The 12440-nt window shown below is 40.7% G+C and overlaps 1 protein-coding gene across 1 annotated transcript; it reads left to right on the top strand.

Annotated features, from left to right (window-relative positions):
- The first annotated feature begins 1720 nt into the window (after nt 1-1720).
- Nucleotides 1721-9547, top strand: LOC139687709 (uncharacterized). Its single transcript, XM_071584966.1, has 3 exons — nt 1721-1779; nt 5687-6001; nt 8393-9547. Exons 2-3 carry the CDS (start codon nt 5741-5743, stop codon nt 8576-8578), a joined length of 447 nt encoding a protein of 148 aa, XP_071441067.1. The 5' UTR covers nt 1721-1779; nt 5687-5740; the 3' UTR covers nt 8579-9547.
- Nucleotides 9548-12440: the final 2893 nt, after the last annotated feature.

Genomic DNA, 12440 nt, shown 5'->3' with positions numbered 1-12440 from the left:
TTCGATCCATCAGCACACCAAGATAAAGGACTTCAGACTCCCACGGAAGGACGACTCCATCCACCGACATTCGCTCGTTTGGTGGTGCTCCTCGGCCGGTTTGGAAGACGATGGCTTTCGTCTTCTCGGCATTGACTTCAATCCGCCATCGACAATACCATTTAATGAGATCATCGATGGCCTCCTGAAGTCGCTCGGCAGCAAGGTTCTTCTGCCAAGAGCGGTAGAGTAGCGCCGCGTCGTCTGCATATAGTGACAGGATTCCATGACGCCCATGATCCCTAGGGATGTCATGAGTGTAGATATTAAACAGCATAGGCCCAAGAACTGAGCCCTGAGGCACGCCGGCGTGTATCCGTCGAACCCCAGAGTCCGTCCTGAGCCAGCTGGTGACGAATGTCCTGTCCTGCAGGTAGGATCTGATTAGGCGCCAGATCCATGCCGGGAAGCGGAGTCGCTGCATCTTCAACAGAAGGGCTGGGTGCCAGACGCGGTCGAATGCCTTCTTTATGTCAAAGAAGGCATCGGCTACCGCCATTCTCCTATTGAAGGCGTCCGTGATGAAGTCTGTAGTCCTCGCTAGCTGATGGATTGTTGAGTGCCGTTCGCGGAAGCCGAACTGTTCCTCCGGGAGAATTTGCTCTGCCCGTATGAAGCCGCAGATCGGCCCCTGCAGTATTCTTTCGAATATCTTTCCAAAGCCGTCCAGAAGGGAGATGGGCCGGAAGTCTCCGGGACCCAACTCTGTCTTCTGCTGTTTATAGTTATTTTTTATGAAGTCACCTTACTTTTTGAACACACCTCGTATGTTTGAGTGGCGATAGAAGTAACTCGTATTACACCAGTCCTCCAGTTTGGCCTCCAAACCCAGCCCCCGTCTTCTGGTTCCGTCCCGGCCACCGATGGTTTGGATTGGAGACTGCCGCCATCCACCCAACAGGATCACTTCGAACCCTAAAGACTATATATACACTGTGTGTTTTTTAACAAGGTCAATACGCTGTGTTCGCTATTTCTTGTAAATGTCTCCCTTGTTTTTCCCTTCCCCCCTTCCCCTCCTTCCCCCCTCTCCACCCCCCCTAGTTTCCTACCACGCCCTCTCCACCCCTTCCGGAAGGTATATAAGCTTGAACACAACTTCAGTTGGTTACCTGATGATGATGTAATACATCGAAACCCGGTCGTGAAATAAAAATATTTTTATCAAGTGGAAAAGTGCTTCAATCAGTTATTCACTTTGTGGTGTAGCTTGCTATTTCTTCAAAGTGCACACACTTTTAGGGAATAAGGCCAAGAATGTAGAAAAAACACGAAATTCTATATCTTTTCACGCTCTGTCGATATTGTTCCGCCCTTCTGTAGATTGAGATTCCACAGCCTTTCTTGAAATGGGTCTCTTTCAACCCCTCCCTCCCCCCTCCCTCTCACTCTCTCTTATAATACATTCCCACGCATCACATGTCCCCTTCCTTTGGATCTCCTCTGTATTGCAATACCTCCCCCGCCATGCCCACCCCCGTTTCGATGTCTTTCCCTGCGAACGCTCCAGTTTTCCACCCCCTTTTACTTAGTTTCATCCCCTGCGTTGCGTCATCCCCCTCGGCTTTCGATGCCTCGCCGGCCTTCCTGGTTTGTCGAGGCCACGACTGCGCAATTAGCGCCCTCCGCCCGTTACCCGGCGCTCCATCCATTAGAGGAAGCGCGTCGCAGTCCTCTGCGGGATCACTCCTCGGGAAGATCGGATATAAAGAAAGGGCGGCGACATCCATCAAAAGAAAGGTAAGATTAGCCCGTCCATCTTGTTACCAGGGGCGGAAGAGAGACCTTCGCCGTCTGGGCGTTTTTGAGGGTGTGCTAATTAGTTATGTTATCGTGGTAAGTAGCTTTTGCGCAGAGTATTTATAATCATAAAGGGATTGATATGCAGAAGATATTTTTTAGATCTCGGAATTAGTTGAAATACATAGATAATATATTCATTTAAATGATTTTCCTATTTCGAATGTGTTTCAGCACATTTGTGCAGTCCTCAAGATATGGAGCAAACCGCGAGTTTGTCGACTTCAAGTTATCACATAATGATGCAAATGTGGCGGAATGCATTTGATGCGTAATATAAAATTGAACCAGTTCTTGGAGATAGTGCCCTACTTTCTAGAGATATGGTAGCGAGCACCAAATGTGGCATTTATGCTTTAATGATTTGTCAAAAGACCTCTATCGTAGATCCTGGCGTCGTCATTGCGTAACCACGTTCGATTACTCGTATTGTTGCGTTAACATATCGATTTTTTAGTTATAGACCAAACTAAATCAAACCATAAACTAATGTTTTACCGAAAAACAATGTTTAAGACAGTTGATAATATTTGGCAGCATAGTTTTTAGCATTCTTTATAACTCTCATCTTGACTCGGCATTGATGTTTAATTTCAGTTAATTCTCGTCGAGGCTCTAATCTAGTTTTATTTTTGTTTGTGACATCCTTAATAAATCCTTGGAGTTCATCGACTTCTCTCGGACCTCCTTCGGTTGGCCTGCTGCAGCAACACACGCACGCCGCCAACTGCTCGTTGTTTTCTGGCGGGAGTGGTTTGCCAGTCACGAAGAACTCCGCAGTCAGCTTGTAGAAATAAATAAGTACGCTACGCTACAGAAAGAATCTTATACATAAAGGGGTTAATATACTCAGTGAATTATTTCATTGTTTCCATTTTTATTTTCGTGGTTTCTGGCGTTGAATTTGTATTTCAAGGATAGCTAAGGAATAGTTTGTTGTCTGAGCGCCGTAATCAAATCACAGGGAACGCCATTGATATAATTCAGTGATTTCAGAATTTATATTTTTTATTAGAAATTCACAAAACATATTGATAAAATATTTCCTCTTTTGAGATAGCATCAAACTTATTATAGGATTTAAGCTGGGAATCACTCGCGGAACGAAGGTTGAATTACGGATTAAATCTCTTGCATAAATTGGAAGGACGTCTCTTAAGCAGTGATGTTGAAAATGTATTATCATCCCCATCGTACTACGATAGGAGATATTATTAATACAAAATTAGAGAGATTAAGTGTGGAACAGATAGATTTAAGATTTCATTTTTCCCACGAACGATAAGGAATCAGAATAACAATGTTCGACCGCAGGCGGGGCAAGCATATTCGGTTCAAAATTAGTCTGGTGTGTTCACCCCCTGCCACACACCGTAGGCTAGACGGGTACTAAATCAAACTAAAACTTAAGCCTGTAGCCACAGAATTGATGCTTTCAGCAAGCCTTTTTGGTTCTACCACCCAACTTATAGAAACTATTTATCGGGAAGTGAATAGATAGGCAGGAGGAGGAAAGTATGAATGGATATAGGAAGGATGCGTGGAACTGAAAAATATTTTATCCTAGTTTTTGGTGTTGGCGAATTACATATACCTCAAGGATTATAATCACTAATCAAGGGTATAGCCTCAGTAATGGGCAATGAGATTGCGGTAAACATAGCGGAACATTAAGAGGTGATCAGTAACCTGGTAATCAGAGGTATTTGGGTGTAAAATCAGAGTAAATATTGACAATGCAATCCTCCTCCAATCGCCAGATAGATTTAAAATCTAAAAAAATATGTCGATGAATCATTATCGTAATTGGAATAATTAGCTCGCAGGGTTGGTTCTATTAGGGCTCAATAGTTACAGCTCATCTCGGACTATCGTTAACTAGTCATTCCTGATGGCAATTTTTATAGGGAGAAATGATCACAAATATAAGGTAAAATGCCGGGCACAGAGGACAAATAAAAAAAATTTCTTTTCTAAATAGAACAATTGTTGATTGTAACACCTTACATGTAAAAATATTCGAGCCCTTTCCTCATAGAATGTATACTTTAAAGAATAGATGTAAGGAATATATGTAATAATTTGATTGATGTGTGGTGTATTGTATTATACTATATGTGATAGCTTAATTTGTTTAATTTTTCTTTTTTTCTTGTTGATTAATGGATGTAAATGGGATGGGGATTCGCTTGTTTTGTTAAAGAGATTTGTGTTTTGAAGTCTGATTTTACCTATTATCTTTTGCGATTATTTGGGACTTTTGTGTCACCTGACACTGTCTATCAGCACATGCGTATTTTTAATAATAATAATAATACCTTATGGGGGCTGTTGGCTCGACATTAAACGGTCCACCGAAGGGAGGAATTTTGTGCCAAAAGAGATTACGTGATTCCTTCGGAACAATGCAGTGAAGCTCATTGACCTTCATTGGGAACGTGGTGGTGTCTTTTCGGAGTTAGGAGGAGGCTTTAAAGGGCGGATGATGATAAAGGCTGAGTGATTCCGTCACTAAAATTACTGGCGTGAACCGATAACACACTTGGAGATAATTTGGTCCACGGTGTCTACTAATGCTGTATTAATTGAGCTTTTAGGTATTTCTGGTGCCCAATGGTACCAAGTGTCTATTGATCTGGTGTATTAATTTCAGGAAAAATATTTTCCGCTTGGGAAGTCGGATTGATTGCCCAATTGGATCGCGTGTAGCGTCGAGGAGCTAGATTTGTAAAACGTTGCTGTGATAGACTTGGTAGCGTGTTCAAAATATTAGAGGAGCAAGGCTGGGAATCATTCACCGAGCGAAGGTTAAATTACAGATTGAAGCTCTTGTATAAATTGGAAGGAGGTCTCTTTAGCAGTTATTTGGAAAATGTATTATTACCCCTATCGCACTACGGTGGGAGAGATGATGTTAGTTAAATTAGAGAGATTAAGTCTAGAACACATAGATTCAATATGTTATTTTTTCCACGAGCGATAAGGGATCAGAATAACATTGTTTGAACGCGGTAAGGTCATATTCTGGTCAAAATTAGTCTGGTGTGTATTCACCCCATGCCACACACCTTAGCGGTGGCTTGCAGTGCACTAAACTAAGTAAATAAATAAAAATAAATAATTCTCATAAATTTGCCTCAATTAAAACCACAGAGAATCTCTGTGATGACGGGATTGGCAATTTAACTATAAACTAAAAATTATTGCCCATAGCAAAAGGGACGACCTTTTGTAAATGTAAATTTCAAGGCTTGTGTGTGTGATAGTGTCTTTTAGTATTTACTTGTTTCTTTTATGCAGTCGCAAAATCATGCCGTGGGCGAAAAAAATAAATTCATTATAATTTCAAAGGTAATTTGTTTATTTTGGAATAGTAAAATTGCAAGGTGTGTTATCTATTTACTTTAACCATTTACAGCTAGAGAAATATTTCCCAGAGGATTCCACTCAGCGTAGGACACCGATGTAAAATAATATGCGATAATACACAGATTCCAAGGTGGTATCACGAATGATATTGTCACGATAAAATCCTTGACATTCAGTATCAAGAAATCCCAAAAAAATGCATTTTACACCTTCGAGGGCTTTGGGCGTGTCATGGGTAAAAAATGATCGCTCGTTCACACTGTTTATTCGTTTTACTTATTCCAAAAATGTTGAACTACCAGAATTTTACTTCTAGTATTTAATATATTGAATTTTGTCACTTATCTCTGAGAACTGAAATAAGGATAATTTTAGATAAATTATGCTGGATTGATCCATTATCATTTCAAACTTTTTCGCCAGCAATAGTGCAATTCATATATATGTAATCACACTGACTTTTCGCGGTCGGTAGCAGTTCGCCGGGCGCCGACCACCCCTTTTCGTTTTACGCCGCCGTTTTTAGGCCACAATGGATCGCCCTTCGCTTCGGGCCTCCGCCCTCCTCTTGACGCCTGCTGCCATCGCCGCCGCCTTCGCACTCCTCCTTTCCGCCTCCGACGCCGCCGAAGCCCCGGCCGACGCCTCGCAGTCATCCCGCCAGAACCCCGTGGCCCTCGGCTACTACAACCTAATCATCACGGAGTATTCGTACAAGTTTTGGGCGGCCTTCATGGTCGCCACGCTGGTGATACTCATCTACTCGTGCCTGGCCGCAATCTGGGTGGCACACGTGAGTAAAGAAATAACGGACCGCTCCGATACTGGTGAAAGATGTCCGTTTTCAGAATATTTGCATGTTAGGATTCTTATGAAGAACATTTACTTGTAAATCTTTCGGAGTGTTCCAGTTTTACATTCACAATTTCTTCACGGCTTGCTGGTATTTGTCACAATAATTTTTTATCAGAATATTGTGCATGCGACATCCAGTTAAGCGATGGCATCGTCATAATGACGTTGAGTTAAATAGATATGTACTCGTATTTCACGATTGTGATAAAAAAGTCAACTCCGGCGCGAATGCAAGAATCCGTAAATTTCGATTGAATTAGCGCATTGTCTTTCATTATTTATCCCATAATTTCGTCATTATATATATCATCATGATACTATAAAGCCCATCCCTGTAATATTTCGTCTATTCTAACTTATTTATTCAAGGTTTTGATTAACAAGGCTTGTGAGCTTCAACTTAAATCACATTGGCATTTAATAATCGATGCAATTAATGCCTGCAGTGTATGCAATGTTGATGAAAATATTTTACATGGAGTTTTATGTTTCATTGAATTATATATAAACAATGAATATGTATATATTATTATTAAATATGTATGTATATATATAGTATACATATACACACACACATATATATATATATATATATATATTATATATATATATATATATATATATATATAATTATTAGATTATCTACCGGTTAAGGTGGGTTTTTGGATGGACATAGTTACTATATAAAACATTTTGTGACTCCTAACAAAACACAAAATCCAGCATCCTACTCTACGTCAGGTCCCACTTCATCTCTGAGTACATTCTTCCTCCCTTCATCCCGTCCAACATCCCTATCCTGTTCCTTCCCTTTCCTCGTTTGCCTAACATTCTCCCCTCAATTACGGTCTTCAACATCCCACTGCCGGCCAATACCCCCTTCATCCACTTTTCCTGCCTCCATAGGATTTCTCCCAACAAACCCCTCTCTTCGCCCACCATACCAAGTACTGCCTCATTTGTTTTCTTCTCTGTCCATTTCACCTTCTCTATTCTTCTCCACACCCACATTTCAAAAGCCTCCAGTCTAAGTCTACCCTCCTGCTTCAATGACCACGTTTCCGCGCCGTACATAGCTACGCTCCATATCAAAGTTTTTACGAGCCATCCTATTTTAATGTTTAGCTTAGACTTTTTCTTTCTAGAAAATCGCATAACCTTTGTTTTATTAATATTGATTCTCATCGCATACCTGTCGCACTGAATTTACAATTTACTCAGCAATGCTTGCAACCCCTTGGCTGACTTACAAACTAAAGCTTGGTCATCAGCAAACCTAACTGATTTTACGAATTCCCCGCCCACTTTCATTCCTACCTCCAGTTCTTCCCATGCCTCATTAGTCAATTATTTCCTCTGCATACAGGTTGAACAGCAACGGCGATAATGGGCAACCCTGCCTTACACCTCTTCCTAACACTACCCACTCGGACTCCCCGTTCCCCACTCGCACCTGAGCAGTCTGAGACATGTACAGGTTGCGGATTAGCCTCCTATCCCTCCAATCTATTCCTTCTTTCTGCAATACACTCACTATTTTTCCCCAATTCACTCTATCAAACGCTTTGTCGAAATCTACGAAACAGGCAAATACCTCCTGGTTGTGTTCTATATTCCTCTCGATTAATAATCTCATTGCTGCAATGGCATCACGCGTACCTCTCCCCTTCCTAAACCAAAACTGGTCATCCCCTAAATGCTCATTTGCTCTACTCTCTATCGTATTGTTTATGATCCTGAGAACAACTTTAGCTGCGTGGGATATCGTGCGTAATTGCGGGTCGCCATAGTTAATGGGGTAGAGCGTTGGACCGCTGACCGGAGGGTCTCGGGTGCGATTCCCGGGCAAGCCTCTCTGAGAAGCTCCAGCTCCACCTAAGCTTTGTGATTTTTCGGTTACCAGGTCTTCCTGGGGAACCATAACCGGCACAGGGAAAGGTACTGGCCCCCCTACCCTGATGTGTGAAGTTCACACGCCGAATAGGGCTTAGTACTGGGTGAACTCTGCCATCAACCACCAAACCGACCTTCGGGTTGATTACTGTGTTTATGGTTTTTTTATATAATATACTCACACACACCTGGAAAGAGCTTTTTGGAATCCATTAGATTAGAATTATTTTCTTTTAGATTCCTTTTTTCAGATGTAGTTTGAGACACATTGTGTTACGAGTATTGCATGCATTAAAATTCTAGCAGATGCAACGGTTCATCAACGAACCGAAAGGATTCTTCAAGTTGGGCAATTCAACCAAAAGGCTAATCAATTTCGGCAGGCAGAGAGTGTTGAGAGGCGATTAATGTAATCTTTCTCCTTTTTTCTCCGAAGACTGTTTACTTGCCGCCCCCTATTTCGTACGATGAGTACGATTACCTGGCCAAGCGGTCCGCTTCGGAGGAGGAGGACGAGATGGACTTTTCGCCGTCCGGTGGATGGGCGGACCACGGCCACCCCTCCCCGCGAACCACGAGGAGGATCTTGAGGGCCATCGCCCAGCCACCCCTGCCCACGTGACCGAGACCCGCTTTTGGCCTGTAAAGGGCTGAAGACGTACGTGACCACGAGACATTTGCCAGAGAGTGCAATTGCTTAAAGCGAGCGGTTCGCGTGTTCCGCTGTGCGTGGTCGAGCATGGATTGGAGATTTTTATTCTCAAGCAAGAATTTTGAGTTTTTTAGAACCTTCGGTGGAATGTGTGATTATTAAATAAGAGATGGCCCTGGCTCTTTTAATGATTCGTTCGTCGTTCATACAGAAGATGTAAATCTCATTGTGAGCAAGAAAAAAACTAAGTTTCGTAAATTTTGCATTAGGCTCGTTGGATTTTCCAGAAAGAAAATGCAGTGTGGTTGGATTGTTTTGCCTTTCGGTTGAAATAAGTATACTATATTTTAACACGGGAAAATTTAAGCGGAATCACTCCTCCAACGAGTAATGTTACTCCTTCACTGTGGGCACTACTGGCGATATGAGGGCTGGGGAGAAATCTTAGTAACGAACGCTAAAAGAAGCTCCCTATTGGAAACATCGTCTCATTGCCGAAATCCTGCCCACTGACTTAATCTCGAACAATAACTGTGATCTCGTCAATAAATATCAATCCCTGAAATTTTTTCGATGGAGAAACGTCGTCCAAATCGAATGACTTCGTTTTCGATACAAGCTGTAGCTGTTTTCGTTCGCTAGTCGTTGTGAATTTATCGACACTGCACTTTAAAATGGTTTCTCTTCTGCGCACGCATTTAAAGATTGCTTCAAAAGCTGTAACAGCTGAGAATAGTTTATTTTTCTATCGAGAGGACATAAAATAAAATGCGTCTCTCGGTAGAATTTCAAACCCCGTGAAGGATCCTCGTGATTTTTACATGAAAATGAAGTCATGTAATTTGCTCTTCATTCTGAAATATGAAATATTTAAATGAGCTGTGATTGTGAAATTTTATTCGCCCAATTTTCTTTTTTTTAAAGTGAAATTATTTGTAAGTGCGTAAATAAAATTTATCTATGCGTATATAATAAATATATGTTCATTGTTTTATTTTATATATAAATACATTTTTTTCAATGATTATAACGATGAACCTACGTGATTATATTCGTTATCTAGTCGCACGAATTTATGTTACTAATTCCTCCTAAAAATATATTTTAGTGAGTAGTAAACATTTTTCTAAGTAGATATTTACATGTATATATTTATCCATTTTGGATACCAATTTTAGTTAATCAGTGATCATGAATGTTCACAAAATATCAAATTTAAACCATAAAATTCAGTGGAATCATTGTTTATGTAACCATAATGTATACGGGTATTTTATTTAATTTTTTATGCTCAGTTTGATGTAATATTTTAAGTTGGATCAAATTTGATGTTTTGAGGGATCATTCTGTCCGGCTCCAAAGGCAGAATTCAGAATCGAATGTGACCACCAGTAAATAATTTTGAAATCAGTCATTCGTGAATTGCGTCGTCGATGATTTGGGTCCTTAATTACTCTCTCTTCTCTTGACTGTCCTTATTTCTTCACTTCCTGTACCCCTTCTTCAGAAATGGCACGAATTCCACTGGTAGCACAGCCATTATCTTAAGCCATAAAAATGCGAATGCGCCCTTGGTCCTCTTGCATTGCTTTATGCATTCATAGAAATAGTTCAACAGGCATGAGTGCATCGTTTCAGCTTGCGATTTCCCACAGCTTCATGACGTAACGTGAATGATTTAAAATGCTCTTCACATACCATAGCCTTTTCCCCGGGAATAACCCGAGCATCGCGAATCATACCTCGGAATATATTATTTATTGTGTTTTTTGGAATTTGATTTTCCAGATTAAATAACTGAATTCGTGTAGATACTTGTAATATCTGCAAAATATACATCTTTGGCCACGTTGACACGTGATCCATCGTGATGTAGCGAGATTAACCGCACCATTATCTGAAAACTCCTAAAACTATTGAAGTACCGATAGGAGTCAATTGTCATATGAATTACGTAGTTGTATTATGCAATAATATTATAATACTAAAATCTACACGGGACTGACTATGAGATAACACAGATAAACTATTTTTTTACTTACTGAATAAATTACGCAGTTAAATATTTTTATTGTCAGATGACATAAGGTTTCAACATATCATATAACATTGAGGTGGTTACCTTGAAGACCCACTATAGTTTTTATGCACACCATATACGAGATTGAAACATGAACTACCGTATATCAATGCATTTACATCCAATTTTTTGTCTCCGGCGTAACTTTATGGAATTCGCATAACATATTGAAATGAAATGATTGACTATGTAATTTCATACACTTTTAAAAGTGTGTGGAATTAAAAAGCCAATTATTTAATTTCATTTCATTTCAATATTTAGATCCACTATTAAAACCTTTTTTAGCTTGTTTATAAAATCTCCCTGATAAAGCCATGGCAACAACCTCAACAAGCATAGGAAAAGAACAAGATGTCGTGTTTTAAGATCGGCACTTTCTATGTACTTTTTTCTATTAATATAATCGATAAATCACCTTTAGTCCGACTTTGATCATTGATTTCAATCAACGATATCCAGGAATCCCTACTTGTGATTTCAGGGGCGGAGACCATTAGCTGCATGTCCAGTAGAATTTCCCCTTCTTACCTTTCAGTCCTGCATGATCTATCTTTCTATGGTGGAGGCCGGTCGTATATATGGTTTTGGTTCATTTTTGTTTCCTTTTTTGATATGACAAATAACTAATTTATTAGGTGAATTAATCCTTGTTCTTAATTAAGTCTTCCTCCAGCATCTATACAAATTTGTACGTTATTTGATAGTTTTTACTTGATATTTTTCCCTCTTTTCCTCTTCTCCCATTCCTCCCTTATGACTTACCCTAGCAACCCTTACCACTTGGTTCTTGCACCCCCCGCCACACATCTTTTTGGTGGATCGCGAGGTATCAATGAATAAAAAAATCATTTCATCCCGAGGGAAAATCTCATTACATCTTTCGCACAACCACCATCATCATTTGTTTCGTCATGCGTTAAATTCAATTTTCTCGGAACGAATCTCCAAGGAATCACCTGCGTTTGATGCCTAGTATGCTGGCTTCTCTCAGGGAGCATCTTAGATCGATTCCCAGAGCGGTGGTTGGTAATTTTCGTTAGTCTTTCGATCTCTGCCCGTTGGCTACGTGGGTTCTTTCCAAAGAAAGAGTGCTGATTTCGGGCGTTCTGTCCGTACTTTCTCCAGTCGCTGCGCCTCCAACAACACTTCGATAATCGTCCTTGCGACGGGAATGAAATCACCTCACCTTGGACATATTCAAAGGAACTGCGGGAGATGCCAAGGCAGTAACATTCAAAGGAGTCATCCGCTAATGCGCATCGCAATGTAACAATTTCAAAGTGCAAAAATCATTCGCTTAGACTGGGGTTCAAACCCCCTTCCCTCGATGCCCGTAGTGTTTGAAAGTTGGCTTAAAACCTCGTGGACTCGTGCTACGCCCGCGACTACGAATGCTAGTGACATTTCATGGACGAGATTTCGTCACGAAATCTTCTTCCTTTCATCATCATCAGTGTTTCAATCCTAAGATTGGCTTACTGCAGCCCTCCATTCTTCCCTATTTAGTGATAATTCCCTCACCCTCTGATCGATTCTCTGTTTTACGTCCTTCTTTATTTGCCCTATGTACTTGCCTCTCGGTCTCCCTCGTGGACTCTTCCCTTCCATTTTACCTTCTATTATATTCCCAATCAATCCATTGTGCCTCGATGTGTATCCAATCCATCTATTTATTCTTTGCCGTAGAGTTCTCCATAGGGTCCTTTCCTCTTCTGCTCTTCTACATAATTCCTCATTCCTCAATGTCAA

Source organism: Hetaerina americana, unplaced genomic scaffold (assembly GCF_022747635.1).
Source record: "Hetaerina americana unplaced genomic scaffold, ioHetAmer1.1.p SCAF_2, whole genome shotgun sequence".
NCBI classification, from domain to species: Eukaryota; Metazoa; Arthropoda; class Insecta; order Odonata; family Calopterygidae; genus Hetaerina; species Hetaerina americana.
The sequence above is the reverse complement of the archived record's forward strand: the minus strand, read 5'-3'. Positions and strand labels throughout refer to the sequence as shown.